Source organism: Carettochelys insculpta, chromosome 9 (assembly GCF_033958435.1).
Source record: "Carettochelys insculpta isolate YL-2023 chromosome 9, ASM3395843v1, whole genome shotgun sequence".
In the NCBI taxonomy this organism is placed as follows: domain Eukaryota; kingdom Metazoa; phylum Chordata; order Testudines; family Carettochelyidae; genus Carettochelys; species Carettochelys insculpta.
In genome coordinates this window covers 58,037,205-58,056,190 of record NC_134145.1, presented here as the reverse complement: position 1 = coordinate 58,056,190, position 18,986 = coordinate 58,037,205, and the positions used below count along the sequence as shown (strand labels likewise).

The window sequence follows — 18,986 nt, the reverse complement described above, 5'->3', positions numbered from 1 at the left end:
ACGGCAGCAGGTGATGGGAAGAAGCCACCCGAGCTGGGGCACCTGCCTTGCCCGAGGAAGCCGAAGGGTTAACCACAGACACCAAAGGGATTGCCTGACCTCGTTACTGTAATCGGGGGGATTATGGTAGCAGCCGGGTGGGACAGCCTGTGCATGGGACAGAGCTGGGGGCAGCTAAGAGAGGCTCGCCTCAGGAGCGGTTTTCCCCAGGGCAGCACAATGCACGGAGGAGCTGGGGGTAGGTGGGGACAGGCAGAGAGAGCCCTTCGGGGACCCAGCCGGAGCGCTGCAGTGTGCCTTGGCTAGGGGGCCGGAGGAAGTTTGGAGCTTGCTGGCCCGGAGACAATGGGATTCAGCTCCTTTTGGGGGTGAACGTTAACTCCCGGTCAAGGGTGTTACCCACTCTGACGCTCTGACTGCAGGACGTGAGAGTCCAGCAACAGACCTTAAAACATCTCACCTCTATAGGCCTCTGCTTGAAAGCTTCCCAAGGTCACAGATTGCCTGACCCTGGGAGGGAGCTGCCCAAGTGAGACCCCCCTTAGAAACCAGGAAGACACATGGGGGTCTCCCTGTGGGGTCACCCCAAGCTCAGAACCTTCCCTTGGGGGAGAGCTTGAAACAAAGAGGAAGAACTGAAGCTGACAGCTGAGCTTTCCGTCTCAGGCCTGAATATTCACAGACCTTCTCTGGGACACAGGCATCAAGTCATTGCCTTAAAAACAGATGCTGGTGTTCCCTGGCATCCCTCCACGCTGTTTGGAGGACAGTCTGTGGATGGGGCCAGCCTCTCCCATGGGTGGGCCTGGGCCAGGGCCAGGGAGTCCTGTGCTCCCAGTGCCTGGCAGTCAGACTCCACTCTCCATTTCACATTGGTATTGTCTCACCACGATGCCAGTGGGCCTGAGAGGTCTGGGTCTGGGGACGGTGACTGGGGAAGACAATCTGAAGCCAAAAGAGAACGGAAGGAACCATTATGAGTCTCAGCCCCCGAGCACTGAGTGTTTGGGGCTGGTAACACAATCCAGCCAAAGCCAGCCCTGACGGTGTGTCCCCTGCCATTGCTAGCGGCCTAGCCTGCCCGTGTCTGGGTCCTGTCAGCAGTTAGCTGCCTGGCTGGCGCTCTGTGTGGCTGCGTACTCCAAGCTGGTGCTCTCTCCTCCCCTTGCCCTCTGCCACTGACTCTCTCACCGTGTCCTCTCCTGCTTGTGAGGCTGCCTGCCCCGGGAATGAGTTCGCCCGTGTGTCAGGGACTCACTTAGCTCCACCCCTGGACAGGTGCATGTGTCGGGGGCTAGAAATCCCCTTTTATGCTCTCAGGCCCAAGGGGGAAGATGTAGAGGGGCTGCTGGACCCCACTCCCTGCCCTGTGACGCAGCCCGGGGTGGGGGGTCCAGCCAGAGCCCGACGTGTGTGTGGAGCAGCCGGCAGCTGCGTTAGAATGTGGTGGGGTGTGGCGCGGCCTGCGGGTGAGCTAGGAACCAACCGGCCCCTCAGGGCTTTGGAAAGCAAAGCACCTCGGTGGTGGACCAGCCCTGAGAGAGGGCACAGGACGCTAGACCCCTGTCCTGCTCAGCCAGGCCGGGGCAGTTGCACCTCTGTCCTAGGGGAGCCGCCTGCTTTGCGTGTCTGCGCTGGGGTTCTGGGGTGTTGTCGGTCTGAACTCCGAGTGGGGCCTCGTTGCAGGCTTCCATCACGAGTGCACTTTGTCGTCTAACCTCTCCGTGTGCGTGTGCTGCTACCAGAGTAGCCGCGGCCCGCACTGGCGGAGAGCAGGCCTCGTGTAACCGCTCCCAGGCCGACTGGAACCTGCCGCCTCTGGAGCTTAGGGCAGGAGCCTCTGCGACAGCTTGAGCTAGAAGTCATCTGGCTCTCAGCTATAGCTGTAGGGAGACTCAGGCCAGGCCCACACTGGGTCGAAAAGTTGATTGAAGATGCACAATTCCAGCTACGACAGTTGTGTAGCTGGAGTCAACGTGCTGTAGATCGATTTTTCTGGCTACCCCCGCAGTGGGGGGTTGGCGGGAGAAACTATCTCATCGACCTCTGTGCTCCTCGCGACAGTGAGGTGTCTCAGGATCGACAGTAGCTCCCTGACGGCCCGATTTAGCGGGTTCCTGCTAGGCTTGCTAAATCGAACCCTGAAAGATCCACCATGATTGAGTCACTCTTCCAGAAACTATAGATGCACCCTCCTTCTTTCTCTTTGTAAGTGGTTTCGGTGCCACTATGTGGGACAGTGACCCACACCCAGTGGGTTACACTAGCCAGTCCTTTTCAGCTCCAGCCCGTCGGTAAATAGCCACCAGAGGGACCAGGAAATAAGTCACCCAGTAGAAGCCCTTAACTGAGGGTCAAAGTGAGGAGGGGAAATCCATGAGGGTGCTGAATGGAGCTGAAGCTGGGCCCCTTGTCCGGGTTTTCAGGGTAGTTGGCCTCAACCTGATATAAGCCCCTGGGAGCTGTAGCACCAGTGCGCGAATGTGCATGTCCTTTTCTGCCTGTCCCCAGTGGTGCCCAGGCCTGGCTTGTGAGAGCGCAGCTTCCCCTAGTGCCAGCTCGCTGGTCCGAGGCTGGACCGTGGGTTGTTTTTCCAGGCCGAGCAGCGTTGTCGTCACTCTTAAACCACTTCTAATCCTTGTTATTTTTTTCTAATCCCCCCCGCCGTTCCCACTGGCCCAGCTGCAGGCCCTTTGTTCCCACCCGGGAGCTTGAGCTGAGCCCCAGGCATGAGCAGGCCAAGCAGCTGCTGCAGAGAGCCCGCATGAAGGCCAGGACGAGCCCGCTCCGGGCCAGCCACGACATCCTTCCGGCCGTTCCCCAGGCCCGGCGGTGAGTGCAGAGCCTTGCGTGTCCAGCACAGCGCTGGGAATGCCAGGGGGAGGGATCGGGAGGCTGGCTTCTGTTGCCAGTCGCGCCAGAGGGAGCCTGCCTCACTCACACACTTCAGCATACGCGCCACATGGCAGGAAAGAGCCCCAGAGCCAGGCCTGCTCTGGCTGGCTGGGAAGGCAGCAAGCCCGGCCGGGTATCTGTGAGAAACGGTTGTAGCCCACTGCAGCACGGAAACAAATGACAGGTGCACGGCAGGCCCCGGTTACGCCTTCACCGGCCACTGGCTCCCTGCCTACCAGCGAGACAAGGACAGCAAATGACACTAGTGCTGATGCTGGAGGAACAGAAAGGGGCTTCATTTTGTGATGACAGAGGTGCTGGCAGCATGTTCTTGTCTCCAGGGGATCAGCTGATTTTGCGGGTGTTGCAGAAAGGTCTCCCCAGCGCAAAATAAGCTGACAAGCTGCTGGAGGACGCCGGGCCTGTCTTCAACGTCCAATGCTCGCAGGCCGTTGGGTTTTGTTCCACCCACGAACCAAACCAGACTCGCTTGCATGTTTTCATGAAATGGAAGTCGGGGAAAATGTTTGTTTTCAGATTGAAAACGTTGGGGTTTTGACTCACGCCTCCCCTAAGGGGACCACAGAAGCCACCCTGGGCCTCAGAAAGCACCCTGCTGAACCCTGGGTCGAAGTGCGCTCCGTCGATTTCAACCAAGTGTTCTCAAAAATGCTCTGAACAGCTCTAGTAAATAGGTAGCAACAGAGAGAGTCACACCTGCAGCAAACCCACCTGGGGTTCCAGATCATGCCTGTGTGTGGGGGAGATTACGGGGGGGGACAGTCACTGACACGTGAGCTGGGCTTGGGAGCTGTTCCGAGCCTGGCCCTGAGTGACAGTGAAGTGGGGATAACTGAGCCGTTGTCACCACGAGGCAGAGAGTGGAAGGACCACCAAGCTCGCTGGAGATTGCAGAGTATAGGGATTGAGAATAAGCTAGAGATAGAAGCCAGGACCTGGCAAGCAAGCGGACCAGGCGCGAGGTGTTCGTGCTCTGGGCTGACCTGGGAGATGGGTGAAGCTGCTTTCGTGTCGCAGCCTGGCACCTGTGAATTGCTAAGTGAGACTCCCTTCTTTACACACAAGGTCTGGCTGAAATCCCTCAGCAGCTGCCGCAGGCTCTGTTCCAGCTCCGGGGGCAGCTAACGCCCCTACACGCTCACAGCTTAGCGCAAAGGAGGTCTCGGTTCCTGACGCGCACGGCTGCTCTCTGGCTCTGCCCCTCCCCCTGGTCTCAGGGCATTGTGTGACGTGCCCCAGGTGGAAGACCCTCCCGCTTTCTCCTTGGTAGTCTTGATCCTTAAGCCTGGACGCTCTGCTCCCTCATCTGTGGAGAGGGTCCCTGCTGGCCATGGGTCAGGGCTGCCGTCGCTGGGGGACCCACTGTTCTCCCAACCTCCCTCAACCAGCAAAGTCCAGATCCAAGCATGAAAACAAACCTGGGGTCCTGCATTGTAGCACCCAGCCCCGCCCCAAGGGCCCTCCCATGTCCACCCTGTCCATTCGCATTGTCCTGGTGCCCCTGCTCTCCTCTGTACCAGTCACAGGTAGGTTTACTGATTGGAACAGCCGCTGGAGTGAATTCACCCTCCGTCGGCCATTAACCCCTCACACACTGATCCCGTGGGATTTTCGCCCGGCAACAGAAGAGAGAGACATGTTTCAGGAAGGGGTGACTTGCAGTGGGAGTAGTTGCCTCCTGGGTGTGGCGTGGGGCCTGAGCCTGGGGCGCAGGAATCAGACGGAGCAGAGTCCGTTGGCAGAGTGACGCCGTTTGCCCAGGCTGTGCTAGAACGGCAGGGCTGACGCTGGGGAGCAGGGACTGGCTGGTGACTTGGTCCCTGTGTTGCTGTTTCAGGGAGGCTGGCGGGCGTGCGGCTCTGGAGCTGCAGAAGAGCTACGCTCTGACGGAAGGCGAGGCCCAGGCCGGAGGGAACCTGAGTGACTCCTCCAGTGGGGACTCCAGCTGCGGGCAGCCCGGGAGGCGAGGGCCGTCCCCCTCCCGCGTGCGCTTCGAGGACGAGTCGCTCCGGGATGCTGAAGTTCGCTATTTGGAAAGGTTGCAACTGCGCCAGAAGCGCGTCCTGGACTCGGTTCTCTTGGCTCTAGGCCAGAGCCCGCTGGTCTCCAAGCCGGAGCTGTCGGATTACATCAACGGGGACTTGCTCCGCCAGGCCAACGGGCCCAGCAAGGCCTGCAGGGAGCAGCAGGACCTGGAGCTGGCTGCGTCCCTGGCCAGCAGGGGGCGCTCACAGAAGGGTGGGCCCGTTGTGCTCAGTGCAGAGGGGAAGTGCAGCGCCTGTGGGTCCTACATCAGCGGCTCAGCAGCCAATCAGATGGTGGAAGTCGGGGCTGACCAGGCTGCCAAGCGCCTGCCTGACGGCACAATGCAGGAGAACAAAATCATCAGCCCCGGGGCAGAGAGCACGGAGCCGAGCGCTTCCCAGCAGGAGGCCAGAGGAAGGACGCTGGGCCCCCGGGGGTCTCCCCTCTGGATTCTCCCCTCCCGGCAGCGCGTCCATACGGAGCGGATCAGGGAGACATACATCGGGGATGTCACGTACGTAGACAACGTGGACTCGGCTCTGGACAGCACCGACACGTCGGACAGCTGCAGGACGGACAGCGAAGAGGCCGGGCCGGGGAGCTCCCGGGAGACCAGAAGCTGCCGGGCTGGTGTGCACCAAGCTGCTAGGGGTGGTGGAGCTGCGGAGAAGGGGCCGAGGGGCAGGAAAGCGGGGCAGGAGGAGCACAGGGTGAACCGCAGTGGTAGTGGAGGGGCTGGGCTCTCTGACACCATGTTTGGTACCAGCCGGTCTGTCGGCAGCGAGGAAAGAAACGCCAGCTCAAAGGAGACCCTGGCGCTAAAAGAGGGCCAGGTGACCAAGCCAACAGCCAATGGGGAGGAAGCACCTTGCAAAGGTGACCAGCTCCCAGCTGCGCCTCGGCTGGCTGGGAAGAACCGCAGTCAGGGGGATGCTCCCATCCAGCAGAGGCACGTCCGCCCTTTGCTCCCTGCCCAGGGCCCGTGGCCGGCACCACCCGAGGCCCCGCTCCCAAGAAACAGAGGCACACTGGAAAGCGCCGCCCCCGCCCCTCGACCAGCCAATGACGTAAGCCAGCCCCGTCCAGCAACGGGCCTCCCCCAGCCACGAGCCAAGCTGGGGGCACCAGGCTACAGCTCACTGCCTCGGGTCCCCACCCTGCCGCCCACGGGGAAACCTTCCTCCCCTGTGCCTTACAGGAAGGGCGGCTCCAGCCCGTCAGGACCCGAAACCAGCCAGCTGGAGCAGCCCAGTGCCCAGGGGACTCTGCCAGCTTCTCCTCCCGGCCTGCGTGGCTCGGTGCCGGCGGAGCAGAAAAGCCAGCGCAGCCCGAAGGGGCTCTCCAAGGGTCAGCTCCTGGCCTTGTCCACCAATAACTGCAACAACACCCAGGCCGAGCCTCGGCATGACGGCCAGGCTGCCGGCGTGGCCCTGAGCCACAGAGAGTGGGTCATGAGTGGCCAGGAGCTGCGTGCTTCCGTGGGAGAGAGTGAAGGTAAGTTGCACCGAGCTGGCTTCCCACACGGCTCTGACTGGAGACCCAGCCACCTCCCCGCCTGCCCCCGGCACAGCGGCGGGTGGTGCCTCAGGCCGAGTGCCACAGCAAAGGAAGTGGCTTTACAACCCGGGGTTCTTCGCTGGCACAACCTGCCTCCTCTTCCCCCAGCAGCTCAGCGGCTGCGGTGCCAGGATCACACACGGGGCTGGGGGCGGGGAGGGGTTTCCACTGGACAGAGGAGGCTGGCTAGGCTGGGAATGGTGGTGATTGATCCCCTATCCAGGGCAGGTGTTAAATAACTCGGGGAGGGGCAGAGAGGGGTTACTGTCGTCCAGGGGTGTAGGGAGCATCCCAGGTTCCTGGCATGAGGCGGCTCAGCCAGCTGAGATGGGAGCCACCCGCTGCTGGGGCAGTGGCGGTTTTGGGGATGGCACTGGGGAGAGCTGAGACCCTGCAATGTCCCTGGGGTACTGGTGGCTCCGTGTCAGTGAGGACCTGGGGCAAGTCAGGAAAACCATCCCTGGCCCTGCAGTGCAGGGGGGCTCGGCTGCCTGAGCTGAGTGTCCCGGCTCACTCCCATTACTGGGTCAGATGGTCTCAGCCTGTGTGTGAACCAGCCAATAGCCACTCGCCTGACGGTGTTGCTGTCGTGACAGGCCTGTCCTCCGTGGCCGCTCCCGGTGCCATCGGCTCAGCTGGCGTCACCCTCTCTCTGGCGGCCAAGGAGCCCGGCCCCCCGCAGGCTGGTCGGTTACCCCGTGTGGACGTGCCAGTGTCCGGGCCTCAGCCGGCAAAGCGGTTTGCGGAAGGGAGGTGAGTACAAGCCCAGCAGCCGGGAGGGGCCCTGTGCTGCTGACCGGCGCGGCTGGGTGTGGGGCTGCCCCTGCATCAGTGAACCGCACGGCGCCTGGAGTTAGCCAGTAAGGCCCTGGGCAGGCAGGTGCTGGGCCTGTGTGCTGCCTCCGGTGAACAGAACAGAGCCTGGTGCCTGTGCCTGGCTATGGGGGCAGCAGAAGGGGCAGTTATGGTGGTGAGGTGCCCAGGTAATGCTCTGCCGTGGGTATGTAAATACCTCTCACCCTCTGGCCCCCCGTCAGAGGGAGCTGGGAGCAGCTGTGGTCGGCAACTTTCCCATCCTCGGGATCCCCAGCCCCTTTCCTCTTGCCTGGCTCTGTCCCCCAGGTGGCCTTCAAGCTGGCTGGCTGGCTGGCTGCCCGGCCGGCTGGCACTGCTATCACTGCTTATTGTTGGGGAGCCAGTCAGCCAGTATTAAACCTCCCCCCGCTGCTCCCCCATCCCCCACCCGCTCATCTCTGCTCTGCTGTCAGCCTCTCCCCAGAGCTGGCCAGGCGCTGCTGTTCCAAGCTCTGGCGCCAGCCATCGCTCAGGGGCTTATGTCTCAGCTTTATATCAGAGAGGGAGCCGGGTTAGTCTGTAGCTTCGAGAACAAGAAGTCCTGTGGCACCTTAGACTAACAGATCATTTGGAGCATCAGCTTTCATGGGCAAAGACCCGCTTCATCAGATGTCTCAGCTTTGATGACAGGAGATGGGCTTAGATTCCCATCTGCCTTTGACTTGAGGCCCTGGATCTGTGGAGATGGGAGATGTACCCTGGGATTCTCTCCCTCACCGAGGTGCAGCCACAGCTCCAGGACAAGTCACTGCACCTCCTGAAAAGCTGGTTCCTTCCTCCTCTGGTCACATGGGGATAATTCTGAGCTGCCTGGGCCTGGGCAGAGCCGGAGAGGGAGCAGGAGCTGGCAACGGGTTGGCTTTGGGGGCAGCAGATGAAAAGCCTGAGGGGAAGATTGGAACTGGGACCTAGTCCAAAGGGCAGGGAGAGTGGAGGATGGCTGGAGGCCAAGTGGCTGGGGGAGAAGCAGATGAGGAACTGGGAGACTGAAATGAGACGGGCTGTGCATGGAGTCTGGGACATGGATAAGAAGCATGAGGCGTACGGACTGGGACTGACTGAGGAGAATGGGACAGAGACAGGGAGCTGGGGTAGAAAAGAGCGAACACAGACAGCCTGGAAGGAAGGTGGCGCAATCAGAAAGATCTCGTTGATAGAGCACCCTCCCCTCCACAGCCCAGCCTGGGTTTGCTCTGTGGTCAGCAAACGTTTGTGAAACCCGCCAGCAAAGTGCTTTCCCTGCAGAGGATGACAACCTACTACTGCTGCCAGTGACTCGCTTAGCTGAAATGGCAGAGGCCTGTGATATGAAGCTAAAAGTCTGCTGACGACCTCTCTGGGTGTCTGTGATAGAATTTGGTTTTTGGTTTGTTTTTTATAACCTAGGAAACTACACACATGGTTCCACTGGTTAGGTCCAGGACTCGAAAGTTAGAAATACACAGTTGACTAACTTGGCTTAAATCTGTGTTTTCTGTGTGGAGCATTAGCTGTCTACAAGTCCTCTCCACTTCACTCTGCCCTGGGATAAAACTTCTAGCTGGCCCCAGGAGTACCCTAGTTGTTGTCCTTCAGTCTCAGTAGATCTTCTCCATGTTGGATTTCAGCCAAGCTTTCCACAAGAGGTCGCTAATTGTGTGTCCTGCCTTTACTGGGTGCCCGGTGCAAGGCCCTAGGGTCTCAAGCTTGTTACCAAAATTAGTGGGCACCAGTGACCTTAATCTCTCTGCCTCCTTTCCCTCACTGTGTCTGACCTGTAAAATGGGAATAATAACCCCTTCTCTCACAGGGATGTCATGGAAAAAAAATCAACGAGTATCTGTAAAACACACTGATACCAGAGCGGCAAGTGCCATGGAGAGCCCTGGAGGAATTTACTACAGGGTGAACCTTTCTAATCTGTCATTCCCTTCTCCAGCAAGCTCCATAAATCGGCATGATTTTACTTAGCCAGATGATCACTTATCATGGGTGCAGCCAAGTTTCCTGCAGTCCCATAATGTTTGTTTCCAGCCATGAGTCCTGGCTCTCAGTGTTCTGTGCTGTTATTTAGCTGTAATTTACCCCCTAAATGTCTTCTAAGAGCCCAGTAAGCAGTGGAAGTGTTGGTAATGTACTAGGAAATATTGACCTCCTGTCATCTGGCAAATTCTCTCATTCAGTACTTGTCAGGTGCTGAGGGGGCTGGATTTGATGGGTTCAACCTGTCATTCTGTCTGCAGGGCAGAGTTTGAATAGTGTGGAGAAAATAAGGCCTGGAAACACTCACTGAACAACACGGAAAAGACAATATTCAGTAGGTGCTCAGTAAGTGAGCATCATTCATCCTGTGTGCTGAACGAGGCAGGGGTCCCAGGAAAAAAATATGTGAGTGATTAAATACGCACGAAGGAGCCCAGTTGAGGTTGCACAGCAACGTTCACTGAGTGTACTCTAGCTCTGGGGTGTTTGCCTTCGCAGTCCCAGTATAATGTGCTTTTATCAGAGTGTCATTGTTCTTACACTGTACAATATTCTCCCATTGTTCCTTGTGATCTTTCTCATGAGGGGCATCTGGAGGCTTTACTCAATGCAGGTAAACAGTCTAGTTCTGTAATGTTGATCTTGACATGAACTTGCCTTTAAGAAAGTGTTACTACTGCTACCATGATGATTTGATTTTTTTTTTTTTTAAGGCGGATCTGGTTTCATGGACTCTGTAGGGACTCCTGGCCGTCCCAGAGCTGATTCTCACATAAATTAATCCCCCAACCCATAGCTTCCAGGAACTGAATAGTTTACTGGTCCAGAGGAAGAACTCACACTAACCTGAAAGATTTTTCATTCGCAATATTTGCATGCTCCGTTTCTTTTCCCCAGGCGGCAGGTTTGACACTGAAGGGCCTAGCAGCTTGTGCTTTCTGCCCATGCATGTATGTGTTTTTAACTTTGATCAAGCATAATTCTGACACCCCCCCCCCGCCGCATCCAGACACCCACAGAAACCAGGGGCTCAGGCTGCTCTTTCTGTGCCCAAAAATGACACGATGGGATTTTTCCATTCACTGTCATTCAGGAGGACACTGGATTCCCTTTTTACGTTGCAAAACTGGCAACCTCCATGGCTGCTCATTTCGAGAATGAACGTCATGCTGGTGAAAGTCCGTCCTTGCCGGAGCAGGTGGACAGTGGCTGGGGAGGCTTTTCCCATCTGCTGTGCCCTGCTGGCGCTGCTGGATAAGAAGGGAGTTGTGCCTCTCTGCGGAGGTGGCCAGGAAGGTGCCATTTGTACTTGCTGGCTTTGGGGATGTGGACACCAACTGACTAAGAACTGGACCGGTCAAGTTATTTCACTGTGGCCACCAAAAAATCCACCGGACCATGTGCCCCGTGTGTGTGTGTCTTTGCTGCAGGGTTCTGCCCTGCTGCTTGAAACGGTTCCCGGGGGGATGCTCGTAGTGAAACAAACCCAGCCCCCGGGGCTCTCTCTGACTGAAATCAACTCCAGCGTGTGCTCACGGCCTGGCCGCAACCTCTGGCATCTCTGTTGTCTGACATCCCCTTGTCTTTCAGCAGACCACTGGATGCCCAGGCAGCGCCAGACAAGCCGTCAGCCTCCCCGGTGAGCAGGAAAGCAGGGGACTCATCGGCGTCAGGGCTGAGAAAGTTCTTCTGCAGCCTCAGCCAGAGCACCAAGCAGAGACTGGGCAGGTTCCGGTGCTACAGCATGGAGCAGATTCCTCCCGAGGCGCCAAGCCAGCCTCCACCCTCCCAAGCTGGGGCAGGTGCCCCGGACTGCCCTGATTTGAAGAAAGCACCCTCCCTGCAATCACTGCGCCGGGTGAGTCCCAAGTGGGGCCCCGTTCAGGGCTGGCAGTTCTGAAGCCAGAGTCTGCACCAGCGTTCCCTGTACGGCTAAGCTGAGCGCTTGGGCAGCAGCCCGGGGGAGAGTGAAATGCTGCTCAGATGACGAGCAGTGTCCACAGCGGGCAGCGTGGGTTTCAGTCGGTGGTGCACAGCCGCACGTGCCTGGCTGCACAACACAAGATGGACAAAAATGTAAGTGTCGGGGAAAAAGGTGCAGGAACAGTCCCGGGCTGGCTGTGGTTCCCAGCTCAGCGACCGCAGGCACGTCACTTTACTGCTCTGTGCTCCAGTATGAAAAATGGGAGTGGGGACATTTCTTCCAAGAGGAACTGTGCTGAAGAACGACACTAAATCTTCATAATGCCCGTGGTTTTATAGCAGTCTGCACCTTTAGGTCCCCAAAGGAGTTAGTATCGCTACTGTCGTTTTACAGAGGGGGAAACTGAGGCACAGAGGGAGCCTGAACCAACATCACCCAGTAGGTCCACGGCAGAGCCAGGAATAGAACCCAGGTACCCTGAGTCCTAGTCCCGGCCGCTGCTCACCGGATCTTACTGCAGAGCTGCGCCGTTAAGTCTCACGTGCTCCATTCTTTTCTTGGAAGCACATACAGCTGCTGCACCACGACTCCATCTTGAGCCAGCTGTGTGCTCGCGTCCTTAACCAGACCCCTGCCCGTCCACGTCCTGCCAGCCTGCCCCTGCCCTTGGCCCCGCTGTGTTCTGCGCACAGACTGCAGTGCTAAGCTTGCTGCACAACGCAGTTGTGCTAGTGCTGCGGGAAGAGCTGGGGGAACGTAACAGGGCGAGTCAGAAGAGGATGGAAGAGTGTTGTGAGGTTGGGGAACAGACACCAGAATGTGCTCTCGTGTGTGTGTCTGTCTGTCTAGATCACTCAGGCCCTGTTGATCAGGGACGCTTACTACATGGTGCAGGGATGGTTCAGGGTCAGACATACCCAGGCCTTTGGGTGGCATTGGAGCTTGGAGGCTGATCTAGAACTGACGCTGCCTGGGGCCTTTCATTCTATGGAGAGGAGCGAGTGATCTTAAAACGTAATTGCCCAAAGCCTCTCCTGTCACATGGGGCCCTATCTAGTGTTGCCCCTAATGAGCGCTGGGCCCAGGATGTCTCCTGCTGAGGGCATTTTGCGAAGGGAAGCTTCGCCTGACCCCTTCAGGGCGCGTTGTTTCTGAGTTGACCCGGCAGGTGTGTGAAATGTCTTGAAACACCATTAAATCTGTGCTCACCTGTGATTAGAAAAGCCAGAGCCCCTGGGCTTATTCTCCCTTGGGAAGGCATCACGGAGTCATAGAAATACAGGGCTAGAAGGGACCTTACGAGGTCATTTAATCCAGCTGTATGTACTGCAGCAAACCAGATAAACCTGGGCCAGACCTGACGGGGTTTGCCCAGCCTGCTGTTCAAAATCTCCAGTGATGGGAATCCCCCAGCCTCCCCTGGAAGCCCATTCCAGAGCTGAGCTGCCCTGAAGGTTGGAAAAGTGGACCCAAACTCTGCCTTCCTCCAAAGGAAGCCCAACACTTTTTGTCCTACCTTCGGGGGACACGGAGAACAAGAACTGGAAGGGACCTCGAGAGGTCAAGTTGTCACCTGCCCCGATGGCAGGACCAGGCACCATCTAGATCATCCCTGACAGCTATTTAATGGCTGTCCTCTGTACAACAGCCCTTAACATATCAGAAGGCTGTTATCAGCCCCCCCACTTGGTTGTCTTTTCTCAGGACTAAACATGCCCAGTTTTTTCAACCTTTCCGCGTAGGCCAGGGGTTCTAAGCCTTTGGCTGTTTGTGTCGCTCCCCTCTGGGTTTCTCCAGTTAATCCCCCTCTGCTGAAGTGTGGTGCCCAGAACCGGACACGGGACTCCATGTGGGGTCACAGCAGGACAAGCACCTTCCGGTTCTTCCCTCCGACGTGCCTGCTGGTATGTTATTTCTGTTCACCCAGCGATGCTGGGGAGATGGAAGAAACGGGGATCGCTTTGCCTCCTCTGTGGAGCTGTGCGGCTTTTGGGGAGGTTGAGGACGATCAAAAGGGTGCGGGGTTTAAAATGCAGGTCGCCGGCAGCTGGTGGAGCATCCCCTCTTCCTCAGTCTCCCCCAGAACCGTCTCTGACTTTCAGTGCCTTTGTTCCCCCACTAGGTGTCACCCTTCTGCCAACTGAGGAAGGCCACGTCTGTTCAGAACCTCCATTCTGTCCTGGGCAAGGCAGACCGGTCCAGCTCTTACCTGGTGGGTGAGCCGGGGGAACGCAAAGCAGCTGACAGGTAGGACCGCTGGCAGGCCGGAGGGCGTGGGGCGGGGACACAACCCCATTTCACCCCAGTCCACACTTTTTCTTGGTGTTACTTGTTGAACGCTGACGCCGCCACTCTGCGGTGTGGGTCCCAGCTGGTGCTGGGTGACGGCGTTCTACGTCAGTCTGTACCAGGTGTTTCTTCTGTGGCAGCCAGTGCCGTAGTACCGATTGCTGGGCTCCGTCTGGGTGCTTGGTGCTGCACAAAGCTAGGAGCGAGAGACGGCCCTTGCACACGGAGCGGCTGTGTCACAGACCAGTGGGGATGCTGTTTTCTTGCACGCTCGCTGGGTGGTGTGCGGCTCTTGGTGAGGAGGATCTGGTTTTGGCAAGGAGCCAAGCTGGGGCCTGTCTGTTGGGGGCTGGATGTGTTGAGGAGGGACTCCCAGTGCATGGAGCAGCTTGGGAGAAGGCGCCAGGGTAGGAAGGGCAATAACAGGAGCGATGGGAGAAGTCTCTATTGGCTGGCTCTAATTACATGAGCTGGCTCCCAAAGAAATGCCCATTGCATGCCAAGGCTCATCTCCCTTGCTCTGGTGGGCACTGTTGCACCCGGGGAAAGAGCTGGGGGTGGGGGTGGAGATCGGGGGCAAGCCACCCTGTAGGGGACTGGCTGTGGGGGAGGGGGGCAGAACTGTGCAGGGCCGCAGTGGGCAGGCTGGGAAGACAGACTGCCAGGGAGATGCCACAGGAAGGTCAGGAGAAGCCAGCAAATGGAGCTGAAGGGGGATGTGATACTCACAGTGGGAGGAGAAGAAAATGCAGACATTAAATGCCACTGGAAGCTGGTGACTAGTTCAGTACTGGGCCCATGGGGGCGTCTGAGCCAGGCACAGAGGGAGCGTGGAAAGCGAACTGCTGGGTTTCTGGCATCCAGACAGAGCAGACAGGATCGTAGCTCCAGACTTCCTGAAAGACCTCGCGCCTGCTCGGTAGTCTGCCTGCCTGCCCCTGAAGGGCCCATCGTCCTGAGGAGCTGGCTCCAGGAAGGCCATGCAAACCTCGGGACTGGATTGCTAACACCTCCCTTCTGCGCGCAGTGGAGAGCCGCAGATGCAGAACTCTGACTCAGAAGCTGCTGCTCGTTCGTGGGAGTGCTGCCTGCCATGGTCCCGTGCGGGTAGCAGGGGATAAGGAGGAAAGACGGGGCGAAAGGAGGGTCAGGAAAATCCAGGTGAATATGGGGGAAGCTTTCCAGGAGTGTGAGCTGCTAGCCTGTGAGGAAGTGAAGGGCGCCTCGTTGCTGGAGTCATTTCAACCAGGCTTGAACAAAGCCCTGGAGATGGAGAGGGAGGAAGCCCACCAGAGCTGGACTAGAGATCTAACACTGCAGGCCTCCTCCATCTTGAATTTCCAGGAGTCTCCTCTTAGCTCCCCTGGGTAAGGTCAGGGTCTCCTCTGCCTTGAAACAGCAGAGCGAAGGGGGAGTCTTTAAAAATTCAAGCACTTACCTCAGCTTCCGTTCAGTGTAAGCTGGACTTGAACTGGTGGCCCGGAGGGGAGGGATCTGTCTAAAGCTTTCCAGCCAGCCTCAGCCCTTTACTGCCCTGGAGCTGACACATGACACCCCCTTGCTCCAAAGGTGGTGCTTCTCTGCCCCACACAGCAGTGACGTTCCCCCCGGCTCGTTCCTTTCTCCCTCCAGGAAGGCGGGCGGCCTGCCCCGGCGTTCCCTCAGCGTCGAGGACATCGGGGCCCCCGACTTGGTGCGAACAGTCGGGCGGGTGGTGGAAGTCTTCCCGGACGGAACCAGCCAGCTGGAGCTGCAGCGCCGCCCCCAGGGCACGTTTGGGTTCCGTGTCTCCTCCGGGAATGGTCGCCCCGACACAGGTGCCTGCTGCTGGTGGTGTCGTGTGGGGTGTTCTCACGGCAGCGAGTGGCTTTTACGGCTTGTTGCAGCTTCTTGAGACCTTTAAAAATAATCCCCCTCCCCCGACACGCGCACGCGCGCCTGTTGAGTGCTGCTACCCGCCTGGGCCGGCCAGGGTGGGAACGCTGGCTGGTCTCCCCTTCGGCCTGTCCCTTGAGAAGGGCGAGGGTCATTCACTCCTGCTGGAAGGCAGCTGGGCTTTCCTTCGGGGCATCGTACACAGGCGGTGACGTTCAGTGCCTGTGGGTGTTACCTGGCATGCGCTGGGAGTGACTGACGTCCGGGGCGGGGCGCCATGACACGGTGCCCCCGCAGCTTTGTGGGACAAGGGGCAGCGAGAAGCCAGGGAGTCAGCTGACTGCTCAGGATCGCTGGCCGGGACGGTAGGGGAGTCTGACGCGGGTGATCTACGGCAGCCGGTCTTAGCGACGCTCGGGAGGGGAGCAGATCCCGGGAGAGGAGCCTCTGTACCAGCACCGTGCGTTGGCCTCCCTTGGAGCATGGCACCCAGGGTGGTACAGGCGGTACCTGAGCCTGCTGCCAGGGTCTTGCCCTTTCCTGTGAAGCAGCTGTTGCTGGCCCCTGTAGAACATGGGCCCTGCCCGGGGTGCTCCACTGGCCTGACTCAGCCTGGCCGTTCCTGGGCTTTAGTTTGTCAGCAGAGACAAACCCGCCCCCTCTAGACCTGCCCTTGAGCTTTCTCTCCCGTAGCCTCCTCTGCTGGGCTGGGGGGGAAGCTCCTGTGCCCAGGGCCAGCTGTCTGCAAATGCCTGGGGAGCCCCAAGTGCCAGGCAGTAGCTGGCTGTGGGACGACCACCGGCCTCAGGCTACCCCTTGGCTGTCAGTCCCCAGCAACGCTCTGCCCCAGTCCAAGGAGAGAAGAGCCCCTTGAGGTGGGTAAGGCCTGGGACCCACTGAGCTCGCACACCACAGGGTTTTCCCTGGCCCTGTTGCAGTGCCTCTGACCCACGGCGGTGGGTCCCAGGAGGCCGGAGTTTGATTTAACCAGCTTTGGCTTTGGACGCTGTGTTTCACTGGAGACGTTCAGGGAATTTCTTGCCGTGACGGCTCCGCAGACCTGACTCCATGGTTTATCCACAGAGCGGGTCCAGTCCGCTGCACTGCCAGTGCCTCAAACCAACTGTCCTGAGCTCTAGGGGTAGCTCCTTCTGCAGCCCTTGACCTCTCAGCTGAGCCTGAGAACCAGGAAAGCCCACCAGAGCCCACTGGGGAGGGGGACTTGCACACACCCAATGCTTAAAAGCTCTTTAGTGGGCCGGCTGGTCTCAGCCTGTTCCATGGCAGGACCCCTCTGTCATGCAGCAGGATGGCTGTGGCCCCTGACGGTGGCCAAGGCCCCCGGCAGCCTGGAGCCGTGCGGCTGAGGGAGAACGCTCTGCAGCTCTTTGCGGGCGCGACGGCGCAGAATGGGCGGTTTTATGTTTCTCTTCCCCCAGCTGCTCTGCTGCGTGTGTTTTTGCTGCTTGCTTCTCCCATCACGTTGCACGTGTGGTGTTTGTTTGCACAGAGGAGATGCTCCTCCCCCGTATGGGCAGCTGGGGATGCTAGTCAGGAACAGCTGACGTGCGGCTTGCAAGCCGGGACGGACGGACGGACAGCCAGATAGTCCTGCGGTCTGTGACTGAAGCCCCTCTCAGCGTTGCCCCTTCTCCCTTAACGCATGAACATGAGGCGCTTGCAGAGCGCTGGCAACACGGGGCAGCTGTGCACTTGCGGTGCCGCTTCCGAGCTCCTGTGACCGTGTGGTTTGGCACATGAGGTGCAGCAAGCGGTGGCTGCAGTCCTGTCACGAGTGCGTGTGTGTGATGGCCGAGATCTCACTGCCCCTTGCTGGCTGTGTAGCTTCAGAGGCCGGCCGCTCAACAAGCACACACACGGAAGCCCTCGCACTATGGGACCAGCGCAGGCGAACAGTTGTTAGTTGGCCGGCAGCCTATCCAGGACCCACCTGGGGCTGCTCCAGATCCCGCTGGGTTGGAACTAGGAGTGAACAGGAAGGTCAGAACTTCCAAGCAGCCAGGCTCCCTGGCACACGCTGGGACCCTGTGCTTTGAGCAGAGAATTTGCTCGTCTTTTGCTGCTGCCCAGTTGGACCCATTGTGCAAACCCGGGACGAGCGACCCCGTCCTCAGCGTTGTACAAGTGAAGGCCTGTCCTGGCGTGTGCCGGTTTGGGCGTCCACTTTTGTGAAATGCCAGCAGTGAGACCTTCCCTTCTCCTAACTGGTCTGAGCACAGAGCTTCCCCAGCCTGTCTTCCAGGGTAACATGAGCTACGCTCTGGAGAGCTGGCTTGGAACACCTGGCTGGCTCCGGCTGGACAGAGACCACAGAGCTGTGCCTAATACTCAGAGCAGCTGGGCCAAAGTGACTAGTCAATGGTCTGTTGGCAGCGGGTAGAGCGGAGAGGAAGGGTGGGAGCTGGTGTCGGGGTCCCAGACCGCTGCACCTTCTCTGCACGACTGGGGCCCTGAGCATGCTCTCTGTTTGCCTTGCAGGCATCTACGTGCAGGAGATGGCAGATGCCAGCACGGCCAAGCTGTATGCAGGCCTCCTTGGAGTGGGGGATGAGATCCTGGAGGTGAACGGTGCCAAGGTCACCAGCCTCGGCCTGGCCCACATCAATGAGCTGCTGCTACGGGCCGACGCCCTGTCTCTCCGAGTGCTCAAGCAGAGACCGACCAGGCGGTAGCACGGAGGAGTCCTGGGGGCAGGATGCTCTGCCATGATTGGTGGCCTCACTGAACCAGGAGGGACCTAAGCATTGGTGATGCCCTCTGCAGGGATGGAGTCCTTGGCACAGAGCCCAACTCCTGCTGCTGGGACAGGCCTTTGTGATGGGACAGAGGCCTGACCCCAATGGTAGCACTGCCTCCTGGTCTCCCGGGCCCTTCTGTGCTGAATAGTGAGTGGGCTGGACGCCATGGCTCCCCGGCTATAGCCAAGGCACTGCCAGGGTGATGACTGCTGCACACCCTGGGTCTGTCTCCATTGGTGGCTGGTGCGCCAAGCAGCTGACACGCTCTATGCTGGGAGCAATCACAGGGTCAGCTGCAGGCTCTGCCTGGGCGCTCTGCTCCCTTGCAGGGTGTGTGTGGAGCAGTGTCCTGGGCCAGACTGTCGGTGCGATACTTTCTTCCCCGACATGCCAGCTCGAGGCAGGCGGGGGCCTTAATTCTGCCCTCCTCATTCTCTGCACCTGAGCTATTGGCTCAGTCCCTGCTGCTCCCAGTGCCAAACAGCAGGGGGTGCTGCCTGACCAGTATATCTGATGGTGGGAACCTGCAGCACCCTATCTTCCGCTGTGGAGGCGGCCTGGCAGCTGTGCCACTCGGCCTTTGTGCTCAGGGTGCAGGCCGTCCCTCTCTGGTCACCGAGCCCCAGAGCTTACCCACCGGCTCCTGGGTGCCAGCCTGAGATCAGGGCACCGTCATTCCTGAGCTAACGCCTGCCAGACGTACAGGGTGAGACACAGACCCGGGCACTTGCCAGAGGTGTGGAAGGGACCCGTTCGGCCTGGCAAGGGGCTCGCTGAAACCTCTGTACAGTCAACATTAAGTTATTAAACTCCGCTGGAAACTC

At 58.9% G+C, this 18,986-nt stretch overlaps 1 protein-coding gene across 3 annotated transcripts in view; it reads left to right on the top strand.

Moving 5' to 3' along the window:
• KIAA1614 (KIAA1614 ortholog) overlaps positions 1 to 18,986 on the top strand; it is a 35,396-nt gene extending 16,410 nt beyond the window's left edge. For 2 of the 3 annotated variants that reach the window (XM_075002676.1, XM_075002675.1), the window contains 7 exons: positions 2,683 to 2,832; positions 4,754 to 6,435; positions 7,095 to 7,251; positions 10,906 to 11,173; positions 13,362 to 13,486; positions 15,161 to 15,345; positions 17,903 to 18,986. In XM_075002676.1, the coding sequence (XP_074858777.1) occupies positions 2,683 to 2,832; positions 4,754 to 6,435; positions 7,095 to 7,251; positions 10,906 to 11,173; positions 13,362 to 13,486; positions 15,161 to 15,345; positions 17,903 to 18,096 (2,761 nt within the window). In that variant the 3' untranslated portion in view covers positions 18,097 to 18,986. The remainder of the gene's footprint in view (positions 1 to 2,682; positions 2,833 to 4,753; positions 6,436 to 7,094; positions 7,252 to 10,905; positions 11,174 to 13,361; positions 13,487 to 15,160; positions 15,346 to 17,902) is intronic. The other variant, XM_075002677.1, reaches the window with a different exon arrangement.